At 52.2% G+C, this 25231-nt stretch overlaps 2 protein-coding genes across 2 annotated transcripts; one reads left to right on the top strand and one right to left on the bottom strand.

The window, feature by feature from the left end:
• Nucleotides 1–340: 340 nt before the first annotated feature.
• Nucleotides 341–7508, top strand: LOC109023085 (putative glycosyltransferase ALG1-like; the record flags this gene model as incomplete). The annotated part of the gene is made up of 8 exons (XM_055385089.2): nucleotides 341–456; nucleotides 1176–1318; nucleotides 1504–1542; nucleotides 2192–2251; nucleotides 3397–3507; nucleotides 5053–5164; nucleotides 6180–6255; nucleotides 7260–7508. Coding segments are annotated over 8 exons (906 nt in total), but the record flags the coding sequence as incomplete, so codon positions are not given.
• Nucleotides 7509–8083: 575 nt separating this feature from the next.
• LOC101130354 (protein-lysine N-methyltransferase EEF2KMT-like) lies at nucleotides 8084–18190 on the bottom strand. The gene is made up of 7 exons (XM_063705149.1): nucleotides 18071–18190; nucleotides 16110–16190; nucleotides 14442–14543; nucleotides 13083–13213; nucleotides 12748–13013; nucleotides 11737–11886; nucleotides 8084–8346 (listed from the first exon to the last, which is right to left on the bottom strand). The coding sequence occupies exons 1-7, from the start codon at nucleotides 18188–18190 to the stop codon at nucleotides 8246–8248; spliced, it is 951 nt and encodes a 316-aa protein (XP_063561219.1). The 3' UTR covers nucleotides 8084–8245.
• Between the last annotated feature and the right edge of the window lie 7041 nt (nucleotides 18191–25231).

Here is a 25231-nt window from a genome sequence, read left to right as displayed (position 1 = left end):
AGTTTGTTTTGCTGAGGATGGGTGACATTGGGCACGGGACCCAAATGAGTGGTTTGAGAAGAAAGTAGCCTTCACGCTGGACTAATGCTTGGCAACATTATGGGAAAATTTGGGGAAGGTGGGAGAAGAGGGGGCAGAGTTTCCTTCCCAGCCAGCCAGGGGGTCCAGGCAGTTTTGGTCCTAGGACATCTCTCTGTGCATTCCCAAGTAATTGCAAGGCTTCTTCTTGTCATCGTCTGAGACTTGGATTCCCCAAGCGTCCTTCTTTTCCTGGAGCCTCTGAGTCCTCTATTCCTGAGGCCTTTCTTCAGCACCCCCAATAGCCCTGCCATGATTTCATTGCAGGGCTGTGACCGTCTACGACAAGCCGGCATCTTTCTTTAAAGAGGCACCTCTGGACCTGCAGCACCGGCTCTTCATGAAGCTGGGCAGCACGCAGTCTCCGTTCAGGGCCCGGTAGGCCTCCCATCCTCAGCTGCCTTCTCTCCTGCTCGCCACTGCCCTGGCCTCTCCCCTTCCCGCTGCAGACCTGGGAAACCACTCATCCAGGGGTTGGCAAACTAAGGCTACAGGCCAGTCTCCTGCTTTAGTAAATCAAGTTTCATTGGGACACAACACACTCATTAACTTCTGAGTTGTCTACAGCCGCCTTTGAGCTACAATAGCAGAATCGCGTTTTGCAACAGAGAACCTGTGGCCCGCAAAGCCTGAAGTATTTACTCTCTGGCCCTTTAAGAAAGGTTTGTGGACCCCTGCACTGTCTTACTCTCCTGCCAATGGGTTCCCAGACCTGTGGCAGGATCTGTGGACCTGTGTGTCCCCTGGGGTGTCTCACGGGGCTAAGGAGGGGACCTTTGTGCAGGTCCACACACCCTGAGATGTGCCCCTGGGTAAGCTGGGGTGGTGTGGGAGGGCGTCCCTGCACCCTCATCTTGAGTCCAGGGGATGATAAGACAGTAAGTCCCATGGAGAAACGGAATGAGTCAGTCTTGTTTGCTGTTGTAATCTTAGCACCCAGCAACAATATTAGAGAAAGCAAGCCCAGGCCTCGGATGGCAGGGGTGGCCTGGTGCTTCTAATGTGGCCAGGCGCCCCAACCGTTGGGAGCCTGCAGGCCTTGCCACAGCAGGAGATGCCCGTCCTGTGTCCTGGGCCTGCTCTGTGCCCTCTCACAGGCTTTTTTTCTGCTCTTTCATCTCAGAACCTGAGGACCCAGCCACGGAGAGGTCGGCCTTCATGGAGCGGGATGCTGGGAGCAGGCTGGTGACACGTCTCCGTGAGCAGCTAGCCCTGCTGGTCAGCAGCACGAGCTGGACAGGTCTGCAGGACCCCTGGGGCACATGGGTTTGGTGTGACGGGCACCTGGCCAACCTGTGTTCTCCTCACCTCTGCCAGTCCTGCATGCCCCCACCCCGCCACAGTCTCAGTGAGAAGGGGAGGGTGTGTGAGCTGGAAGAGGGGTGTCTAGTAACAGGCCCCTGACATTCAATTCTCTTCTCATAGAGGATGAAGACTTCTCCATCCTGCTGGAAGCTTTAGAAAGTAGCTGTGTGGCTGTGGTGAGGGGCTCTGGGCTTGTCAGGGGCCACTGAGCTGTGAGCTGCTTGCCTGGCCTGCAGCATGTTCCTGACCCAGGCCACTGGGTGCGGCAGCCTGGGGACAGCGGGGCTGGTGGAGGTGGGCCGCCCTGAATCCCCAGTTGGGTCGAGTGACCAGGCCCTCAGGCTGAAATGCCCCCTCCAGGAGAGTATCTCACAGAGGATGGTGGCCTCCCCACCAGAGCAGTGCTCTTTCTCCACCTGAACAGGTGACTCTGGCTATTGTTTATTTAAAAATTTTTTTCTGAATGGGCACGGTGGCTCACACCTGTAATCCTAGAACTCTGGGAGGCTGAGGCAGGCAGATCACCTGAGGTCAGGGGTTCGAGACCAACCTGGCCAACATGGCGAAAGCTGTCTCTACTAAAAATGCAAAAATTAGCTAGGTATGGTGGTGGGCACCTGTAGTCCCAGCTACTTGGGAGGCTGATGCATGAGAATTACTTGAACCTGGGAGGCAGAGATTGCAGTGAGCTGAGATCGCGCCATTGCATTCCAGCCTGGGTGACAGAGCGAGAGTTTGTCAGAAAAAAAAAAAAAAAAAAATTCTATCAGAAATTCCATGTAGAATTGTTTCTTTTTTTTAAACACAGAGTTTGAACAACTGACTCTTGACGGACACAACCTTCCTTCTCTCGTCTGTGTGATAACAGGTACCACCTGGGACCCTGGGTATCTGTTTGGTTGGGAGATGGTGGAGGGGGAGGGGCACGCCGTCTTTACCCTGTGCTTCCCACGATCTTGTCTCCTTAATCCTCACTGCAGCTCTCTGCCATAGGGTCTTATACTGCTTGACATGGGGGAAACTGAGGCTCAGAGGGTTTCACAGCAGGGCAGGGAGCCCAGATTTGAATCTGTAGATACCAAGCTTTCTACTTTTTCAGTAGTTTCCAAGCATCTTCTTTTTGTTGTTGTTACATCATTGGTGTCTTTTTTTTTTTTTGAGACAGAGTCTTTGTCACCCAGGCTGGAGTGCAGTGGTGCGATCTCGGCTTACTGCCATCTCCGCCTCCCACATTCAAGCAATTCTCGTGCCTCAGCCTCCTGAGTAGCTGGGACTACAGGTGACCACCACACCCGGCTAATTTTTGTATTTTTAGTAGAGACAGGGTTTCACCATGTTGGCCAGGCTGGTCTTGAACTCCTGACCTCAGGTGATCCACCCGCCTTGGCCTCCCAATATGCTGGAATTACAGGCATGAACCACTGTGCCCGGCCATGTCATTGGTGCCTTAACCAAGCCTCTTAATTTTTCAAGCGGAAGAGCCCCTGTCCCACAGTTACTGCTGCTGAGCCCTTTCAAGGTGACTCAGTGAGGAGGGAGAAAAGCGGAAGCGGTGTGGGAAGAGGCGGGGTCTGGGCCAGCTGCTGGTCCTGCTCTCCTCCTTCTTCTGGCCTCTAGGCTCCCAGGAGTGGTTTGGAACCCGCGCCATGTGCTCAGGAGGCTGTGGCACGGCAGCGGGAGTCCTCGTGTTCCCTGTGCACAACACAGACAAAAGGCTGGGTCCACCCAGTGGGCGGTCGGGTGCCAGGCCAGTGTTTACCCCGCCATGTTTGCAGCCCGAGGCCAGCTGGCTGCAGGTACAGGGCTGTGCGTCAGGGGTCAGCGTGCACACGCCCCTGCAGGTCTCGGGGCTCCTGGGTTGCTTCTGGAAGGGCCCGCATGGGGCCTGACTGGAGCTGCCGAGGGGTGGAGCTTCTGGGAAAGGGATCCCTCCTGGGGGTAGTGTCTTGGGCCTGGGGCCACGTGGCAGGGACAGAGATGGGTCCATGGCAGTGTCTGCTCTTCTCTATGAAGGCAAAGGGCTTCTGAGGGAGTATTACAGCCGCCTTATCCACCAGAAGCATTTCCAGCACATCCAGGTCTGCACCCCCTGGCTGGAGGCCGAGGACTACCCCCTGCTTCTAGGCGAGAGGCCAGCAGGAGGCTCAGGGAGGAGGCGGGGCCTTAAGCAGGGGGAACAGGGGTGGGCGGGATGTGCTTTTTCTGAAAAGGTGGCTCTGGAGGCCACTTGGGGATGGGACCTGGGCTCTGGCTGAACTCCCAGGAGGAGGCTACTTCCTGGTGTGCCAGCCCCTCCCTGCCAGTTGGCCCCAGAGGCCGTTTACCAAGGGGTTTGAGGAGGCCACGTCCTTTCAGCCTGCCACACCCTCCATTCAGTCCTCTTCCTTCCCGCAGGAGGGCTGGGCCTGGGGTTGGGGCCACTGTTGCCCAGGTGTGGGAGGGCAGTGGCTTTGGGAGGTACAGGGATGATGTGTCAAACAGCGTAGCCTCTCCCAGTGAGATGGTTCTCCTTTGCCTCCGTCTCTTTCCCCATTGATTCCTCCAAGTGGGGAGTCGTGGCTTGGTCCTGATGGGTCTCTAGAGCCACATCTTCCAGCTTTGAGTGAGCAGAGCGGTTGGAGGCTGAGGGCCTTTTCCTGGCAGGACTCTCCAGCTAGTCTTTGTTTTAGACAGTCTCGCTGCGTTGCCTAGGCTGGAGTGCACGATCTCAGTTCATGCAACCTCTGCCTCCTGGGTTCAAATGATTCTCCCACCTCAGCCTCCCAAGTAGATTACGGGATTACAGGAGCCCGCCACAACACCTGGCTTATTTTTGTATTTTTAGTAGAGACAGGGTTTCACCATGTTGGCCAGGCTGGTCTTGAACTCCTGACCTCAAGTGATCCTCCTGCCTTGGCCTCCCTAAGTGCTGGGATTCCAGGCGTGACCCATCATGCCTGGCCCCAGCTAGTCTTTAGAAATGTTAAGCTATATGGCTTTATTTTCACAGTGACAGCTGGTTTGTGGTGGGTGTGCTGTGGTTTATTATTATTATTATTATTATTATTATTATTATTATTATTTTGAGATGGAGTTTCACTCTTGTAGCCCAGGCTGGAGTGCAATGGCGTGATCTTGGCTCACTGCAACCTCCGCCTTCCCAGGTTCAAGCGATTCTCCTGCCTCAGCCTCCTGAGTAGCTGGGATTAGAGGCACCTGCCATGACGCTTTGCTAATTTTGTATTTTTTTAGTAGAGATGGGCTTTCACCGTGTTGGCCAGGCTGGTCTTGAACTCCTGACCTCAGGTGATCCACCCGCCTTGGCCTCCCAAAATGCTGGGATTACAGGCGGGAGGTGAACTTGGGAGGTGGAGGTTGCAGTGAGCTGAGATTGTGCCACTGCACTCCAGCCTGGGTGACAGAGTGAGACTCTGTCTCAAAACAAGACAAAACAAAACAACAACAACAAAACCAAATTGTGGTTATGTAGAAAAAGTGTCAACTTATGTTTTCAGATGTCCCAGCCAGGCTGTGTGGCTGCTTGGCCAGTTTAAGCCACTTGTGCTTGGTGATGTCGGGGGCCTTATCAGATTTTCACTCCCCTCCGGGGATGTTCCCTCACTGTGCTGGGAGGATTTGTGTTCCCAGGGCAGAGACCAGCGCTCTGACCGCACCCCTCTTGCCTAGCATGGTCGGTGGACCTGGGTGTCTGTCTGCACACGTCCTCCAGTGGCCTGGACCTGCCCATGAAGGTGGTGGACATGTTCGGGTGCTGTTTGCCTGTGTGTGCTGTGAACTTCTAGTGGAAGGAGCAGAACCTGAATCTTTCTGGGGATAGCTTCACAGTTCTACCGCTGAGGGGGAAGCAGTGCAGAGCGAGCTGCCCACAGTGAGGCCCTGTCCCTCGGTCAGTCCAGCACACACTGGAGGCCAGGAAGAGGAGCCCTGCATTTACTGTGGCTGGGCTGAGCCTCATTAAAGTAGTTGCTTCCATTTGGAGCTCATGTTATACCTAGGTTGGTGCAAAAGTAATCACGGTTTTTGCCATTAAAAATGACAATTACTTTTGCACCAGCCTAATATGAAAAAAAAAGCATCTTAAATACTAGAACTCCACTCGGGGCTTTTGCTCCTGGAGTAGAATTGGCGGGAATTGCCTGCAGGCTTACATGGTTTTCTTTGTTGTTTTCTCTCCCACCATGTCCCTTTTGGCCAAGCTTACGTGGTGGGTTTGAATCAGTTGAATGAGGGTCATGCTGTGGTCTCACTCCGCCCAGCATAGACGGGTGTTTGGAAGGGTGGCGTTAGAGGAGATTCTAGAAGCAGTAGCCTCAGCACAAATTGAGCCCTTGGCCCCTGCTCAGGAGCCGGTTCCTGGATGGGATTCAGGGATGTGAGCCCCTTGTGTGAGCTGAGCTCAGGGAATGTCAGGATCAAACCTGGTGCCCTAGAAAAGTCATCTTTTATGTGCTGAGCCAGTCTCCAGGGGGTTGCCTTTACTTGTTCCATGGCCATGGAATTAAGAAAAACATGCAAAAATAATTCTTCAGTCCTTGAAGAGCATCCAGCACAGAAGGTACAAACCCTCTTTAAGGCTCCCTCCTCAAATCGCTTTGGCCATTTTGATGTGCACCCACCCCCCCCAGGACTTTGTACCCTCAGATGCCAAGTCTAAGAACCAGCTCCTGGAAACCACACCCCCCTGTTCCAACCCCCAGCCTGGCTTGAGCGTGGGGTGGGTGGGAGCCCTGGTGGGCACCACAGCAGTCTGGTGTCTTCTCCAGGCAGCTCTCAGGCTCCTTTGGTTGTCTCTGCAGTTTACATGAGCTGGTGAAACATGAAGAAAATGGCCTGGTCTTTGACGACTCAGAGGAACTGGCAGCTCAGCTGCAGGTAGCCATGTCTGCCACCACGCCTGGGTGGGCAGGGTTCTGGAGACTGGCACCGAGCCATGCTCCCTGATCCCTGCTTCCCACAGCCAGGGTGGGACCATGTGGGGTCTGGCAGAAAAGCTAGGGAGGGAGCAGAGGTCACAGAGGCTGGCCCACTCTGCTGTCCCATTTCGGTACAGTAGGCTCGGGAAAGTTAGGACACACCCCCACCTGCCCTCTGGATTTATGGAGCTGACACTCCACAAATGATGCTGGAGCCGGGTGGGCCAGGCTGCAGTTTAGGAAGTGATCAGGATCAGGTAGGTGGGTGGGCAAAGGGAGCTTCTGGGACCAGCCTTGAAAGATGGGTGGAATTCTGCAAAGGTTACTTGTTTCTTATTGCTAAAAGTAATACATCATTCTTGCCAACAGAGTGATTGGCAGGATTTTCAGTAAAGGTCCACGTCGGAAGTCATTTAGACTGTGTGCCCCAGTCTCTGCAGAACCATGGTACTCTGTTGTGGTGTGAAAGTAGCCACAGATCATCTGTAGATTAAGGGGTGTGGTTTTGTTCCAATAAAACTTTATTTAGAAACACAGGCTGTGGGCTAGATTTGGCCTGCAGGCTGTAGTTTGTGATCCTTGATTCAGACAGTTTAGCAAGGCTGAAAAGAAAACCGACAGCCCCTCGTTACCCACAGATGGGTGGGACTGTGTTGGTCAGAGGCTGAGAGGAGGGTGCTCACAGGGGAACGTACAGCATGTAGAGACCGGAAGGTGCTCCAGGGCACCAAGTGTGGGAAAGTGGGACATACAGTGAAGTTTCCAGGGTAAGTTTCCAGAAAGCATGATGTCAAGTTGGAGGCGGAGCACTGCTGGGGTGTGAAGGGTCTTGAGTTCAAGTGAGGGAGTTAGGGGCTTGGGAGGGGTTGTTATTGGGTCAGGGACCTGGGGTCAGCCAGGTGGTGACCTGGGATGGCGTGGGGACAGGCAATGAGTTAAGCTCTGCTCTTTATTTTTTTGCAGATGCTTTTCTCAAACTTTCCTGATCCTGAGGGCAAGCTAAACCAGTTCCGGAAGAACCTGCGGGAGTCGCAGCAGCTCCGATGGGATGAGAGCTGGGTGCAGACTGTGCTCCCTTTTGTTATGGACACAGAACTCCTGGGCCAGAGGCTAAAACCCCAGGACCCCTGCTGTCCTTCCCACAGCTTCTTCTTGGAGTCTCAGGGCCAATCCTTTCGAGTAGCGCCTCCCAGTGGCCAGAAGCTGAAATGACGGCAGTGGTGCCGCCTGGTAAATGAATTGGTTCTGTGACCTGGGAAGCTGTGGTTGGCCCTGATTTCTTCTCTGGAGGCTCGGAAACGCTTCCTGTCTTCTTCTGTTCTTCACGCCCCGTGCCCCTGCTAGCGTATTACTGTTCTGTGACTTCCCTGTGACCTCTGCAGTACTCCTTAGCCTGCGTTTGGTCTCCAGGTGTCACCTTTCTGCCGTGTTCCTAACATTTTGATTCCTGTCTTGAAAAAAGCACCTGCTGCACCGTAAGCCCAGGTATGTGGCAGCTGCAGCGGGCTTGGCTTAGTGAGGAACCGAGTGTGTCCAGGGATGTGGCAGCTGCAGCGGGTTTGGCTTTGTGAGGAACTTAGTGTGTCCAGGGATGTGGCAACTGCAGCGGGCTTGGCTTTGTGAGGAACCGAGTGTGTCCACGTTGGCGGAACGTCATACTTGATACACTCGTTTTTATTTGCACAAAGAAATTGCTATTTTCGGAGCCAGAATTTTCATGTCTGGTTTATGGTGATTTTCTTAAGAACCAGAACTGCTGGCAGAAAGGGGACACCCACACGCTTAGATAGCCGATGTCTTATTAGAGGGCAGTTTGTGGTTCCTGATTTGGAATTTAACATTCTTCAAACATTCCAGTCCAATGAAAGTTTTATCCGCTTTCCCATATAAAAATTCTTCCCACGAGAGTGACTTGATTCTCACGATCCCGTTGGAGTCGTGTGTGAGTCCTACAGTGTGAGGTTCAGCATTGCCATCTCCAAGTGCTTTCCTTCGGGAAACAGTTTCTGGTCATGATGAGCTTCCGCTTCCCATCTGATCCTGGCCCGGCCTGGAAACAGAACACGTGTTTGAGGATGGCGGTGTTTGGGGACAGGACATGAGCATATTGTGTGGGGTTGCTAGGACAGGCCTGGCGGGGTGGGGGGTGTCCAAGTCAGTTTACTTGGTTCACAGGTTCCCAGACCCACCCAGGTGCCTAGAATTGGCCTCCAGGATGGGACCAGAAATCTGGTTTTGCATAGAAATGGCTAGCAGCAGGCACCATGCCGCTGTCCACTCTCTGCCTGTGTCCGCCCCAGCACTTGGCACAGCGGGACAGAAGCAGAGATCTGAACCCACATCTACCTGGCTGCTCAGTCAACCCACTCTTCACAAAGCTTAGAAAGCCGCTGGGCACAGTGGCTTACGCCTGTAATCCCAACACTTTGGGAGGCCGAGGCGGGCGGATCACTTGAGGTCAGGAGCTCAAGACCAGCCTCTCCAACATGGTGAAATCCCATCTCAACAAAAATACAAAAATTAGCCAGGCATGATGGTGGGTGCCTGTAATCCCAGCTACTTGGGAGGGTGTGGTGGGAGAATTGCTTGAACCCAGGAGGCGGAGGTTGCAGTGAGCTGAGATTGTGCCACTGCACTCGAGCGTGAGTGACAGAGTGAGACTCCATCTCAAAAAAAAAAAAAAACCACACACACCACACACACACACACACACACACACAAAGCTTAGAAGGGGCTGGTGTTCTCAGAAGCACAGATGTCTGAAGAGCCGTTAGCCAGAATGATTCTTTTTTTTCTTTTTTTGAGATACGATCTTGTTGTGTCACCCAGGCTGGAGTGCAGTGGCACAGTCGTTGCTCACCACAGCCTCGACTCCTGGGCTCTAGCAATCCTCCCACTTCCTGAGTAGCTGGCATGACAGGTGCATACCACCATGCCAGTAATTTTTTGTTTTGTAGAGATGGGGTCCTGAACGCATGGCCTCAAGTGATGCTCCTGCCTCAGCCTTTTTTATTATTATTTTTTAGACGGAGTTTTACTCTGTGCCCCAGGCTGGAGTGCAGTGGCGAAATCTCAGCTCACTGCAACGCCTCCCAGGTTCAAGTGATTCTCCTTCCTCAGCCTCCCGGGTAGCTGGGATTATAGGCGTGCACCACCACACCTGGCTAATTTTTGTGTTTTTAGTAGAGATGGGGTTTCACCGTGTTGGCCAGGCTGATCTTGAACTCTTGACCTCAAGTGATCCGCTCACCTCAGCCTCCCAAAGCCTCAGCCTCTTACAGTGTTGGGATTACAGGCGTGAGACACTGTGACCTGGGATGATTTTCAGTCACAGTTTTTTGTTACAAGTGGAAAATGCGTATTTATAAAAATGAAGTAGCACAGACATGAACGTGTAGAAGTCTCTATAATCCTGCCATCCAAGGATGGCACCTGTTCACGTGTATATCAGGGATGTCCAATATTTTGGCCTTCATGGGCCACGTTGAAAGAAGAAGAATCGCCTTGGGCCACACATAAAATACACTAATGCTAGCAATAGCTGATGAGCTAAAAGAAAAAAAATCACACAAACTCCTCATACTGTTTTAAGAAAGTTTACAGATTTGTGTTGGGCCGCAGGTTGGACAAGCCTGCTGTATATATATTCTAGGTTTTCCCCTATAGGTATACTTATGTGAAAATGATGATTGTGATAATTTTTTTTTGAGATGAAGGCTTGCTATGTTGCTCAAGGTGGCCACAAACTCCTGGGCTTAAGCCATCCTCCCGTCTCAGCCTCCTGAGTAGTTGGGAATATAGGTACTCATAACCATGTGTGGGTGATTATTATTAGTTTTTAAACAAAAATGGGTCTGGGCGCAGTAGCTCACGCCTGTAATCCTAACACTTTGGGAGGCTGAGGCAGCAGATCACTTGAGGTCAGGGGTTCAAGACCAGCCTGGCCAACATGGTGAAACCTCGACTCTACAAAAAATACAAAAATTAGCCAGGCGTGGTTGCACGCGCCTGTAGTCCCAGCTACTCAGGAGGCTGAGATGGGAGGATAGCTTGAACCTGGGAGTTGCGAGGTTACAGTGGGCCGAGATGGCACCACTGCACTCCAGCCTGGGCAATACAAAGCCAGACTCTGTCTCAAAAAAAATAAATAAATAAATAAAATAAGGTTGGTAGGGGCTTATGCTATGTGTGCTGTTTGGCACTTTTTTCACTTAAAAGATATTGCAGATACTTTTTCACGTAAGTATCTGAAGAAAGACTTCCTGTTTTTTTTTTTTTTTTTTTTTTTTTTTTGAGATAGGGTCTTGCTCTGTTGCCTAGGCTGGAGTGCAGTGGTGACATCAGGGCTCACTGCAGCCTCCACCTCCTGGGCTCAAGCCATCCTCCTACCTCAGCCTCCGGAGTAGCTGGGACTACAGGTGTGCGCAACCACGCCTGGCTAGTTTCTGTAAGTTTTGTGGAGATGGGGGTCCCACTATGTTGCACAGGTTGGTCTTGAACTCCTGGCGGCAAGAAGTCCTCCTGCCTTAGCCTCCTAAAGTGCTGGGATGACAGGCCTGAGCCCCGCGCCCGGCCAGCCTCCTGTGCGACGTTTTGCGGGACTCTGTCTTGGAACCCAGTATGCCTTCGTGTGCTGGCTTGTTTGTTGGCTCTGTAGTTAACGGGCTGCCCCACGTGGGCAGGTATTGGATCATCCATGTCTCTGTGTGCAGGCAGAGGCTGCTGCGGGTGCATCTGTGCAAATGGCTGCCAGGAGGGGCTGTGCTCAGGGGGAGCTGGAGCAGAGGCTGATGGCATTGGGGGGCTTGGGTGTAGTGTGGAGGCACGAGAGCCAGGTGGCCGGGCTGCAGTCTGCGGGAGTTCAGGGGTCGCTTGGCCTCTGTGTGTCCTAGTGTCTTTGTCGGTGAGATGGGACAAGGACAGCACACCCTCACAGGTGCTGGGGGCTGACAAATGTCAGGTCTGAGGACAGTTGCTGGCCCACTACGGGGCCAGTTCCCCTTCTCTACAGTCACCCTGCTCGTCTTCCATCGACTGGGTGCTCAGGACAGTGGCGTGGTGGATCCGCCTCTGCAGCCTGTGCTCCAGCATCCTGCAGGCCACAGCTGTGTCCAGCCCTGACCCTGACTGCCTCTCCTGCCACCTCCATTTTATAGATGAGGAGACCGAGGCCCAAGGGCTTAGGGAACCCTGCTCTGAAGCACACAGTAGGGCTGCTGGGCTCAGACCCTCCCTCCCTGTGCTGAGCTGCCCTCCTGCTGCCGCAAGCCCCCCATGCCCCAAGCCCACCCTGCTCACTGTCCTCTGCCAGAGTTCCCCGCATGGTGTGGGAGTGTGGGGCATCCTAGCTTTTCCCCGGTGCCCAGTTCTTTCACTTCCACTGGAGTACTGCAGGGACAGCTTGGGGACCATGCAGGCCCGGGTGGGCGTGTGGGCTCACCTAGCTCGGTGGTGAACAGCTGGCACCTCTCTGGGTTGCGGACAGTGAAGGCCATATAGACCTCAGGAGCCCGCTTGTGCTCCCGGCAGGCAGCCAGCCTCCGCAAGACCCTGACCAGCGACACAATGGCTTCTAGGCAATACAGCACGTCTACGGTGAAAGCTTCAGATTACTGAAAGGGACCAGCGGACAGTTCCAGGTCATGCTGACCTCAGCAGCAGGGCGAGGCCAGAGAGGCAGCGGTCATATGAGACTAGTAGATGCCATTTGACCATTTGTGCCATTAGATGGAAAGACAATTACTTGGTGAAAAAGGAGAACCCTTAGTAGAGCAAGCTGCAAAAGACTGAAGCAAAAGAAAAAATCTCCAGACTCACTGGTGTTCCTTAGAAAAACAGCTCTGGTTCTCGGCCTATCTAGAGGGCTTTGAATGACACAAAGCCTGACCCTGCCATGAACTTCGTGTTTCAGGCATCTGCCGATTGGTCTGCTGGCTTGCAGGGGTGGGCCTGTGTCCCTGGCCACCGCTGGACCTGTGGTTTTCAGGGCTGGGACCCAGGACTACAGGCAGAGCTCTGCTTGACCAGAGACCCCTCTCTGGTCTCTAGGGTGACCAGAGACACCTTAGGGACTGAGTGTGCTGGCAGGGGTGAGGGGTTTTTGGTGGCCCAGCCAAACACCACCTTCTCTCAAGGGCCCTGTCCTTGTCCCAGAAGTGGCTGTTTTCCTCCTGTGTTCTCTGAAGGACACAGGACATGGCTCTGGGACAGAGCCATGTGGTGACGACTGTAACGGGAGTATGCCTGTCTCCAACAAGAGGGCTGTGGCTTGAAGTTCACCTTAAGAGGCACCCCTGTCCTTTGATGTCACCCTGGAGGCCCAGAGTGACTCTTCTGGAAGCCCCATCATGTCCATGCCCGACAGCGTCCATTGTTCCCTTTTCCCAGAGCCAAGAGCTGGGTAGAGCTGCAAGGACACCACCTGCACAGGATGCCCGGGGCTGGGCATTACCTGCTGCAATGACAACATCTGGCTGGAAGGCAGAGAGCTGATGGACCGTCACGACGTCCCAGTCCAGCTGGGCCACTGTCACCCTGGGGCTGTCTAAGTTGGTAGTGATGTCTGCCTCTAATGAGAGGCCATTGAGAAGAACAATCCCTTGGAGCTGCTCGAGGACCCGGCTGTGACAGTCGCTGAAGATGTATGCCCGGGGGCGGCACATATTGCAGATGGCCAGGCCTGTGTGGTCGGCGCCACTGCCAAGCTCTAAGACAGTCCTGGCGGGAGGAAAGGGGACCGTGTCTGCGACTGCACCAGGGTAAGCCTGCCCTGTGCCCCGAGGTCACCTGTGAGTGAAGGCTGCTGGGTTCTTAGCCCATTCTGCAAGGTAGAGGGCAGCGTCCCATGTGACCAGGCCTGTGGTGCCGTGGGAGATAATGGCTGTACTCTCAGAGAGTGTGACGGAGCCTCCTGAGGGCTGCACCAAGAGAGGGCGGGAGAGTCAGTCCAGCAATCAGAAGACAAGTGGCATAGAAGACAAGTAGCCATCCACCACATGGCTGAATAAACCATGACAGGACCAATCGCCACTCAGCAATCAGAAGCAGCTAACTGTTGACATCCCAACAGCTTGCACGGGCCTCCGGTGTCATGTGGCATGAAAGACACTCATCTCAGGCCACACAGGATTCCACTCATCCAACATTGCTGAGACGACAGAATTCTGGTGATGGAGCACAGGTCAGCGGTGGCCAGGGCCCGGGTGTGGCTATGAAGGGGTGACTGCCTTGTGATGTTTCAATATGCTATGTTTTTCCTTTGTGGTTTTCTGTATCTATGTTTTATCTTATTTTTTTTTAGCTTTGTCACCCAGGCTGGAATCAGTGGCACGATCTTGGCTCACTGCAACCTCCACCTCCTGGGTTCAAGCAATTCCCCTGCCTCAGCTGCCTAAGTAGCTGCGACTACAGGCATGTGCCACCATGTCCGGCTAATTTTTGTACATTTTTTGAGACAGAGTTTTGTTCTCGTTGCCCAGGCCAGAGTGCAATGGCATGATCTTGGCTCACTACAACCTCCACCTCCAGGGTTCAAGAGATTCTCCTGCCTCAGCTTCCCGAGTAGCTGGGATTACAGGCGCCCAATGCCACACCCTGCTAATTTTTGTATTTTTAGTAAAGATGGAGTTTCACCATGTTGGCCAGGCTGGTCTTGAACTCCTGACCTCAGGTGATACACCTGCCTCAGCCTCCCAAAGTGCTGGGATTACAGGCATGAGCCACCCCACCCAGCCTAATTTTTGTATTTTTAGTAGAGACAGGGTTTCACCATATTGGCCAGGCTGGTCTCGAACTCCTGACCACGGATCCACCCGCCTCGGCCTCCCAAAGTGCTGGGATTACAGGCATGAGCCACCACGCCTGGCCCTGTCAAGTATTCTTTGAGGACTGGGCACCAGGTCCTTGTGCAGCAGGTAGTGTGTGTTACCTATTGGACAAATGCCCAACAACCCCATGAGACATGCTGTTGTTGTTGAAGTGCTTGATTTACAGACAGGGAAACTGAGGCCAAAGAAGGTTAACAGACCTCATGTCTAAGACTGCAGAATGGGTGAGTCAGGATTTGAACCCACACCCACGTTTTCACTTTGTCTGTGCAGGAAGGGTATCTGGGCTGTGAGGGGGAGGAGGGTGCCCTTCTCATACCAGCAAATAGCTCCGGTGGCCCTGGGTGGACTCCTTGGCCATCAGGGTCTCCGCCAGTGCCTCGTACAGCTCGTCCAAAGGCTCCATGTGGACACCCTCGTGCTGGGAGCAGACAGAGTAAGAGCTTGTTTGCTTTCCTTCTAATCTGTAAAAATGGCCAGATGATTTTCACCAAGCTTGGAGGGGAGATTTGGGATGGAATGATGTAATACCGGCCAGCTGGCATATAAAATATTCACTTCGTTGGGCGTGGTGGTGTGTGCTGAATAGTCCCAGCTACTCTAGAGGCTGACGTGGGAGGACTGCTTGAGCCCAGGAGTTCGAGGACAGCCTGGGCAACAGAGATCTTGTCTCTAAAAAAATAATTCACTTGGTAGGGAAACCTGGACGGGAGGGCCTTCAACAAGAGGTGTTGAGAGGGTAGGGTTAGGTGTAGTCTAGGGCAGGAGACAAGGATTCCGTGAGAGCTGCCACATGACCATGACAGAGAGGAGGAAAACAAAAGGTGCTTTTAAGTGAGCCCAGGCAGAACTGTGAGGGCGGCCCATGCTGCAGGCTGTGGCTGTCAGCAGGCTGCTTCTCCACAGCTGGCCCCGTTCTAAGATTCACAGGGCAGCAGCAGGGTACACTGGGTGACTGCTGCCCTCTGCTGGTGGCACAGGGCAGACCTGCTGGTGACCACAGATGCACCCTTTTGGGGAGGACTAGGGAGAAAGCAGGTATTGGAGAAGCAGGGGATTGTTTATTTGCTAAAAGTGTGGCCCTTTCACTCAGCAGGTCTGCTACTGCCTGCTAAGGAATGGCCTCTCGACATCCTCATGTAAAACCCTGCAAGTTTGAGCCCATCTTTAAAATCCATCCTAGGCCAGGTGTGGTGGCTCATGCCTGTAATCCCAGCACTTTGGGAAGCCAAGGCAGGTGGATCACCTGAGGTCAGGAGTTTGAGACCAGCCTGGCCAACATGGTGAAACTCTGTCTCTACTAAAAATACAAAAACTAGCCAGGTGTGGTGGCGTGTGCCTGTAGTCCCAGCTTCTTAGGAGGCTAGGCACAAGAATTACTTGAACCCAGGAGGCAGAGGTTTCAGTGAGCCGAGATTGTGCCACGATAATCCAGCCTGGGCAACACAGTGAGACTCTGTCTCAAAAAAATAAATAAATAAGTAAAAAATAAAATCCATCCTATATCAGTCAGGAAAGAGCTCATTCCAGCAGGATCAATGCAGAGAATTCACCAGAGGAACTAGTTCCAAAGGTATGGCAAGAGCTAAACCTTCCAACAGGGGCCCGTGGGGCAACCCAGAGATGGAAAAGAGCAGGAAACTCCAAACCCTTTGGCGGGCAGGACAGAGGGTGTGGGTGAGGGTTCCAGTGCTGTGGGCTGGGCCAGCCTGGTAGGAATGAGAATTCATATGCTAGGAGGTGGGGCCCCAGAGAAGCAGCTGCTGTGGAAACCCCAGGAGGCAGAGTGAGGGAGAGATGCTGGCCTCCCCTTCTTCCCGCCCTGCACTGTCTCCCATGGGTCACACTCAGCTGCAGCCAGTTGCCTGGGGAGGGCCCTGCCATGCTGGGGTTTGCAAAGCAGGCCCAGGGCCTGGGAAGGACGAGGGCTCCAGCATGCCGGTGGCTCTGCTGTCCGGCTACTGTGCGGACACTGCCCATAACTGACCTTTTTGATGAGTTCTGAGAGAAAGCACCGGGCATACTTGACTGACGGCGGGTGCTTCACACACACAGGGTGCTTCACAGTCTACCGCAAAGGACAGAATGTTGGTTGCTCGAGAGCCCATCTTAAGTCTCCTGTGAGCTTCAAGCCAACACAGCAGAGGGCAAACTCCAGGCTACCCAATCCCTCAGCAAAGATGTAGATGGACACAGCGTTCTGGCCCCACGCATCTGAAGTTTGTCTTAAGATATAAGCCGTTTCCTAAAAATGCTTCCACTGCAGTGGCACAGGCTATGGCAGCATTTCTAATGCCCATTCTGAGCAGGAACACAGGGCATGTAGGCCCAAACCACCTCCCTCCCAGGGGAGCCTGTGTGAGCCAGGGTTTGCAGTAAGGACACTCGCCAACTGTCTGGCTCTATGGAAGAGGCGGGAAGGCCCACTCGGCAACTGCTCTCTTGGAGCGCGTGTCCCTGGGGACAGGATGGAGGGGAGGTGACACTCCAACTAAAGCCAAGAGAAGCCAAGTGCAGGACGAGCAAGTTCCAGGCAGTGGGAACAGCCGGTGCCAGCTCTGAGGTGGCCACAGCCTGGCACTTGGAAATGAGGACAGAGGGAATTGTGCAGCAGGAGTGGGGACGGTGGGAAAACAAGAGCCTGGAGGGAGAGGGAGGAGATGGTCTGCAGTGCCTGCTGGCTGGGAGGGATGCAGATTCTGCCCAAGGGCAGCAAAGTACCCCACACAATATATAGGCTCTTCAGGCTGGTGCTGGTTTTTCATTTATTCTGACAGAGAGTCTCGCTCTGTTGCCCAGGCTGGAGTGCAGTGGCCCGATCTTGGCTCACTGCAGCCTCCACATCCCAGGTTCAAGCAATTCTCCTGCCTCAGCCTCCCGAGTAACTGGGACTATAGGCGTGCACCAGCACACCCAGCTAATTTTTGTATTTTTAGTAGAGATGGGTTTTTGCCATGTTGGCTAGGCCGGTCTTGAACCCCTGACTTTAGGTGTTCCGTCCACCTCAGCTTCCCAAAGTCCTGAGATTACAGGTGTGAGCCAGTGCATCCAGCCTTGTGCTAGATTTTAAAGCAGCTCTCCCTACATTTCATGCTTCACCACCTACGAGAGTGAGGCTCAGGGTGAAACTCAGCAGGGTGCGAGATAACTTCAGGTATCTCCATGCTCGAAGCCCTGTCCTACTGTATTGCCCCAAAAGTCTTCCCTGCTGTGGCTGCATCTTTTCCACGTGGATAATCTTGGTTCACCTCTAGCACAGGAATTCTTCACCGGGGCTCCTAGGATGGGCTGGGTGGGTGGGGGTGGAGGATGTCTGCCTCCCCTGAGTTTGTATGGAAAACGTATTCTTCTGGTGCACTTCTTTCTGGGAGGGAGTCTGTTGCTTTGTCTTTTCAGAAGGGCTCATGGCCCTTCGAAGGTGAAGACCCAGGATGCAGGGTGATCTGCACTTGGCCCTCAAGGCCAAGGTCAGGCTGTGGCTGGGCCAGGTGGTGATCCTGCCTCTCACCTGCATGCAGATGCACTTGAGTGCAAACCCCACCCTGGGCAAAGCAAGGGCCCATTTAGGTCTAGAATAGATAGGAGTGGGCAGGACAGGCCTCATAAATGCAAAAAAGAAAGTCGCTGAGCATCTACCAAATGCTAGAAGCTGTTTTGCACCTGTCATCTCTGTTTTTGCTGTGGATGGTTTAAAAAACATTCCCTAGATTTCCCCCCTCTTGCAGATTTTTGTATATTCTGATGTCTTTGTCTAAGTCTTAGATAGAAAACGAAAACGCAGGAGCTGTCGGAGGTGCTGACACCCACCTGCAGTGCTGACTCAATGTTTTTGTTCTTTGAAGAGGGGTGTTTTTAAAGGGTACAAGCACACCTGTGGTTCTTCTCTCAGGTCTTCCGGAGAGATTCAGGAGGCAGGGTCATGAGTCCCAGGGACTCTGGGACTCTTACCTTCTGTAAAATATCCCACAGCAGCTCAGAATCTGATGAGTCTCTTAACTTTGCTTCTAAGCTCTGTGTGGAGGGAAGAGAGAGAAATCTCAAGGGTGCATTCACAGGAACATTAAACATGCAATAGAATGTGTTGGCAAAGCGCTATGTGATCTCTCCTTGGGGACGTGGAGCCAGTTGGAAGTGGAAGCCACAGCAGCTGAAAGCCTGACCTTCAAATGTCGCAGATGCACCTGGATGAGTCACAGGAAGAAGGCTAGAAGACTGACTCTTGGCCACATTAGTCCTGGCTACTTAGCTGCCACCCAGGTCATGGGCCAGCTCCCTGGTTGCGCTGGTCAGCCAGGAATTACCAGGGCAGCCATTGCACCAAGGTTTGATGGGCTTGCCATCTGAGTTTAAGTGGAAATGCAGAATGTGCCCATACCAGCCTAGGTTACATTGTCCTCTTACAGGGGCCTCAAGCCCAGCAGCGAGCTTTGGCTCCCGAGTTAGGCAGACTGTCTCGGCTGGTATGTGACATGGGGCAAGGCACTTCATTGCTTCAGAGCTCCTTCCATGCCGTAAAAGGCCCTACAAGACCTGGTCCTAATCCCTCTCTCTGGCCTGTTCTCCCTCACCTCTTGCCCACCCTGCTCACTCCACTCCAGCCACACTGGCTGCCTTGCTGTTGTTCCTCAACCACAGCTGGCTTGTTTCTACCACAGGGACTTTGCATATCCTGTTCCCCAAACCCTTCCCATGGCTAGCTGCTTCACCACTCAGGCCCCAGTTCAAATGCCACCTCTTTGGGGAAGGCTTCCCTGATTCCCCGACTTTGGTGACTCTTCTCCCCAGTTGCTCCATTCACCATTTCCCTGTTTTCTTGGCTTTAAAGCTACTCTCATCTGGTCTTTTCTTGTTTATTCATTTATTTGTTTGTTCTCTGGCTCTCCCATGCAAGCAGAGCCTCATCTGTCATGGGTACGGCTGATCCATGGTGCCTGGCTCACGGAAGGCATTTATTAAACATTTTCAGACCGAATAAAAACAGTAGCTAACACCGACATGCATTTACCATGAGCCAGGCACTGATCCACAGGCTTTTGTACTCAACTCTGACAACAACCCTAAGAGGTAGCTATCATTATATCCCCCATTTTATTAATAAGAAAACAATAGCACAGAGAAGGGCTCAGGAGGCGGGGCCGGGGCGGGGCGTTGACTATGTCGTAGCACATGACCAGGCGGTGCTCGGACTCTGGGAGGCAGAGCTTAGGGAGGGCCGACGTGGGGAGGGGCCCAGGGTCCGGGAGGCGGGGCCGAGTCCGGGCTGCGGGCTACGCTCAGGAGGCGGGCCCTGGGGTATGGCCAGGCGTTGCTCGGGCCCTGGGAGGCGGAGCTTAGGGAGGCGCCGGTGTCGGGAGGATCCCAGGGACTGGGAGGTGGGTCGGGGCTGGGCTCAGGGGCCAAGACTGAGCTGGGCTTGGGGCGGGGCTGAGACGGAGCGAGGGGTCCAGGGTGTGGGAAACGGGGAGGGGTTTGATGAGGGGATCGGAGTGTGGCTCACGTTCGGGAGGCTTTACCTGCGGAGGGTTTGAGGCAGGCCCAGGAGCCAGGCCACGGTCGGCCGAGGCGGGGCCAGGGGCGGGCCCTAGGAGCCGGAGCTTTGGGCGGGGCCGAGTCCGGGTTTGGGGCCCGCGAGGCGGAGCCGGTTAGGGCAAGGGTCCCTGGGATCGTCTGGTCAGGCCTTGGGCTGAAGTAGACACTCTCGCAGTTCCTCCGCCTTCAGGAAGGTCTTTTTGGCAGGGGCCTTATGGGTGCGCGCTTCGGTCCTGGAGACCTTATCCTAGCCGCCTCTCCATCAGCGCCACCTGTCTGGGGCCCAACAGGAGGGAACTTTCCCTCTGTCCCCCAGCCTTTGGACTGTCACCAAACACGCCATTCGTTCACCAAATACTTACTAAGCGCCTACCATGTTCCTGGCAAGGCAGATGTAACAGTGAGAAAAACTAGGTGTGGTCCAGACCCTCCAGGGTCTCAGGGGCTCGTGGAAGAAGTGGACATTGAAGTACTTATCATACAAATGAATATAAAAGTACAATAGCGATATCTGCCACGAAGGCGAGCAGACAGAGCTAGCGGGGCTTCCAGGAGGAGTTTTGATCTTGCAGGGACAGGAAGGAGGAGTTAGCTCCTGCTGGGTGGGATTAGGGGTGGTGGTGATATAGACTTGGGGACAGAGTGGAAAACAACAAAAATGTAATTATTTTAGTTCAAAGTTATTGTGTCTTGAGTTGAAAGGCAGGGCAGTTAGCAACACAGTTCAGATTTCAGTACTGCCTCTGAAATCTGAACTGTGTTCAAAGTCTAAAACGTTTACCTTAGCAAATGCCTCATAAAACTCCATTTGGAAGAGTCACGAGAGCTAATTTGTTAAGTATACTTGCAGAAGGTAGATGAGGAGACAGATTAAATCTTATTACCTCTTTCAGATGAGAGACACTTGAGCCCTGCTCAGCTATGAGAATAAGAGAGGGGAATTAATTCTAATTGAATACACTTGTTCTCTCATAGCTGTTGTTCCCCACCAGAACCAAATGAGCGCAAGATCTGACAAAGAAAAAAAGGTTCATCTTTTATTATCCCAAACACTTTCATTTAAATCAAGAGGGTGGGATGTGGTTATTGCTGTGCTTTTAGACAGAATCAACGGTTTCTGGGTCTGAGATATTGCATATACCCTCTCAGTCCCTGTATCCTGAGATGGAGTCACCTGAGAATCCACAGCAAGTCCTAACCAGGGATGGGTCTGCGTGGTTAAGGAAGGTTGGCTTCAGAACTGGGCCAGGGGCACTGCTTTGCTTTTGCTGTTTTGATCAGCTCTCTGCCTGCAGGAGACAAGGAAAACCAATGGGAACAGGTTAGTTACACTCATAAATCCTGGGCTTATTTTACTAACTCACATAATAGCTATTAATTGCCTTTCCTCCAAGGAGCAAAAGGGTATATACGGTCAATGCCATAGTAAGTAACACTGTATTATGTTATACTAAAATATTAATAAATCTAGGTTGGTTCAGTCTTTCCTGATTCCATAGATTGGAAGCAGATTGAGGAAGGACGCTAGCGGACCACAGAGTTGAGCCATGCACACAGAAGAAACCTTTTTTTTTTTTTTTGTGAGACGGAGTTTCGGAGTTTCGCTCTCTTGTTGCCCAGGCTGGAGTGCAATGGCACGATCTCGGCTGACTGCAACCTCCACCTCCTGGGTTCAAGTGATTCTCCTGCCTCAGCCTCCTGAGTAGCTGGGATTACAGGCGTGAGCCACCATGCTGGGCCATTTTTGTATTTTTAGTAGAGACAGTGTTTTAACATGTTGGCCAGGCTGGTCTCAAATTCCTGACTTCAGGTGATCTGCCCACCTCTGCCTCCCAAAGTGCTGGGATTACAGGCGTGAGCCACCGCGCCCAGCCAGAAGAAATCTTTATCTTGGTGTGCGGGCTCTGATGAGGGACAAATGTCATCTATCTTGGATCTGAATCTGGAAGGATGAAGGCACTGAAGGGATTTTTTTGTTTCAGACAGTCTCCCTCTGTTGCCAGGCTGGAGTGCAGTGGCACGATCTTGGCTCACTGCAACCTCTGCCTCCCGGGCTCAAGCGATTCTCCTGCCTCAGCCTCCTGAGTAGCTGGAACTACAGGCACGCGTCACCACGCCCAGTTAATTTTTGTATTTTTAGTAGAGACAGTTTTTCACCGTGTTGGCCAGGATTGTCTCAATTTCTTGACCTCATGATCCATCTGCCTTGGCCTCCCAGAGGGCTGGGATTACAGGCGTGAACCACCATGCCCGGCCTCACTGAAGGGATTTTTTTAATGTCACGTGGCTCTCACAGGTGTGGTGTGTTCGGGTGCAAGTGAAGATTAGGACTGATGCTTAAAAACAAACGTAAAATTCCAGGTGGTGTTGCTATGGGTAGCAGCATTAGGACAATCTGAGTGGTTTCATCTGCAAGAGTGCGTGCGTGTATGTGCAAGAACTACAGTCAAGATTCAACTTCCGGCTTTGAGGGTCTCTTTAATAACAGTAATAGCAACCTAAGGCAGTTTAACAGTATGGAATAGTTGCCTTTTAGAAATTAAGCTATGGGCATGGAAGTTCAATCAGTACACTGAAGTTTTTCCTTTATCTCTCCTATGGTTAATGGTTTCTGCAGAAAAGGACCAGTTGATTTCTTTCTAAAACGTTGCTTCAGGGTGTAGAGACCTTTATAGGTCCTGTTTCAACTTACAGAAAATTTTTATAGTTCAAATATAAATTACGTTCAATGTGGACTTTGTAATAGGATTTAAGGTTAAGTAAAGTTTCCACTTTCCTTAGGCTGTTTACAGTGCCCAGCAGGCCCCATGATATCAAGACGGAAGTTATGTTAAAGGAGGAGATTGGTCAGGGATGGGCAGAATAAGGAATATGGGCAGCTCAGGCTACTGATACAATGACTGAGATGTAGAAAGAGGGCCGGGCACGGGATAACGCCTGTAATCCCAGTGCTTTTGGAGGCCAAGGCAAGAGGATTGCTTGAGGTCAGGAGACCAGCCTGGTCAACAGAGTGATACCTAATCTGTACCAAAAAAAAAAAAAAAAAATTAATTGGGCATGGTGGTGTGCACCTGTAGTCTCAGCCACTTGGAAGGCTGAGGTCAGGGGATCCCTTGAGCCTAGGAGTTTGAGGCTGCAGTGAGCTATAATCACATAACTGTACTCCAGCCTGGGTGATAGGGTGAGGCCCTGACTAAAAAGAAATTGAGTCAGGGAAAGAATTGGAAATCTTAATCCTCGGTACCCGGGAATGTGACCTTAATTGGAGATAGGGTATTTGTAGATGTAATCAAGTAACGATGAGTCATACTGGATTGGGGGCTGCTGTTGGGGGGGGGCAGGTGCAATGACTGGTGTCCTTATAAAAGAAGAGAATGAGGGCTGGGCATGGTGGCTCATGCCTGTAATCTCAGCACACTTTGGGAGGGTGAGGTGGGTGGATCACTTGAGGTCAGGAGTTCGAGACCAACCTGGCCAACATGGTGAAACTCCATCTCTACTAAAAATACAAAATTAGCACTGCGTGGTGGCGGGCGCCTGTAATCCCAGCTACTCAGGAGGCTGAGGTGGGAGAATCACTTGAACCTAGGAGGCAGAGGTTGCAGTGAGCCAAGATTGTGCCACTGCACTTCAGCCTGGGTGACAGAGGGAAACTCCATTTCAAAAAAATAAAATAAAGAGGAGAATGTCAGGTGAAGGCAGAGACACAGGGAGAAGACAGCCATGTGGTGAGGGAGGAGAGATTAGAGCGATGCATCTATAAGGAACACCAAGCATTGCCGGCAGCCACCAGAAGCCAGAAGAGGCAAGGAAGTATTCTCTCTTACATGTTTCAGAGGAAGCGAAGCCCGGCTGACACCTTGATTTTGGACTTCTAGCATCCAGGCCTGCGAGACAATACATTTCTGTTGTTTTCAGCCACATGTGGGTCCCTCGTTGTTGTGCTGGTTTTTTTTTTTTTTTTTTTTTTTTTTTTTTTTTTTGGAGATGGAGTTTAACTCTTGTGTCCCAGGCTGGAGTGCAATGGTGGAACCTTGACTCTCTACAACCTCCTCCTCCCAGGTTCAAGAAATTCTCCTGCCTCAGCCTCCTGAGTTGCTGGGATTACAGGCATGCGCCACCTTGTCCAGCTAATTTTTGTATTTTTAGTAGAGATGGGGTTTCACCATGTTGGCCGGGCTGGTCTCAAAATCCTGACCTCAAGTGATCCGCCCGCCTCAGCCTCCCAAAGTGCTGGGATTACAGGCATGAGCCCCTATGCCCGGTCTTGTGGTTATTTTTTTAGACAAGATCCTTCTGTGTCATCCAGGCTGGAGTGTAGTGGTACAATCTCAGCTCCTGTAGCCTCGACCTCCCTGGGCTCAGGTAATTTTCCCATCTCAGCCTCCAAGTAGCTGGAACTACAAGCTTGGCTAATTTTTGTATTTTCTGTAGAGATGGGGTCTTGCTATGTTGCCCAGGCTGGTCTCAAACTCCTTGGGCTCAAGCCATCTGCCTGCCTTGGCCTCCCAAAGTGCTAGGATTACAGGCATGAGCCACTATCCCTGGCCACCCTTGTTAAAAAATAAAGAATTTCAAGATGGTGATGGCAGATTATTAAACCACAGTGGGGACTCTTCTGTGTCCCTGTGGGACTGTCCAGGTTGCAAACCCATGAAGCTGGCCCTGGCTGCTGGGTTCTTGGAGTGCTGGACCTCCTGTGGCATGTGGCAAGGAGTTGTCATGGGTTATCATATGAATGATCAACTACAGGAGACCCAAAGACCACTGAGTCCTTTTTCTGACGAATGGCTGTGTATGTCACACTACCAACAAACAGAACCGCAAGAGCTCCTGTGACAATGCTTAACCCGATCACTGCGCCTTGCAGAGCAGATGCCATCTGTACCTCCGCTCCTGTTAAGAAACCAGAAGGTTTTTAATTGCGTGATTATTAAGAGGTTGTTCTGGTTGCTCCTGGTTCCCTGGGAAGTTTCTCATCTAGCCGCCAGTGAGTATTCATTATGGAAATGAAATGTACATTTAACCCAAGAAAATGCTCACTCTAGAGAAATCTCATAGGGCAAGTCATTGAAAGCGGATTTACTAAATGACCTTTTCGCCAAATGACCCATTTGCCTAATGACCACTTTGCCAAGTGATCAATTTGCTGAAAGCCAATTCACTGAAAATCTGTTTGTGGGATGTCCTGCTTATCAGTAACTGACAGTCAGACGCAGCTTATCCCAGGCTCCCAGTGGGATGTGGGACAGGGGAGGGGCTACAAAATAGTTGTAGCAAAACTCCAAAACTTAAAAAGAAGAAAAATCCTCCATAATTTGGTGAATTAGTCATTCATTTAATTAGTTTTCTGCAAAAGGGACTGCTTCCTGTATGTTCACAAGGAGATCATGGGCAGTGGCTTAGAAGAAGAGAAAGGATGTGTATCACCCCTGCCCTCCCCTCTTTTCCTTTTTTTTTTTTTTTTTTTTTAGAGGCAGGAATTGGAGTCCCGTAGCACAATGATAGCTCACTGCAGCCTCAAACTCCTGGGTTCCAGCGATCCTCCCGCCTCGCCTCTCCAGTAGCTGGGACTACAGG

Source organism: Gorilla gorilla, chromosome 3 (assembly GCF_029281585.2).
Source record: "Gorilla gorilla gorilla isolate KB3781 chromosome 3, NHGRI_mGorGor1-v2.1_pri, whole genome shotgun sequence".
Classification (NCBI taxonomy): domain Eukaryota; kingdom Metazoa; phylum Chordata; class Mammalia; order Primates; family Hominidae; genus Gorilla; species Gorilla gorilla.
Note: the sequence above shows the minus strand (reverse complement) of the source record. Positions and strands in the feature narration are given on the sequence as shown.

Bases quoted from the DNA above. Each gene is read 5' to 3' on its own strand.
- LOC101130354 (XM_063705149.1), bottom strand. From the start codon at position 18,190: ATGTTTAATGTTCCTGTGAATGCACCCTTGAGATTTCTCTCTCTTCCC. The intron at 14,544-16,109 runs GTCAGTTATGGG...GTCTGCTCCCAG, and splicing joins TCTCAGAACTCATCAAAAAG to CACGAGGGTGTCCACATGGA. The intron at 13,014-13,082 runs GTGACCTCGGGG...TCCTCCCGCCAG, and splicing joins CCAGCAGCCTTCACTCACAG to GACTGTCTTAGAGCTTGGCA.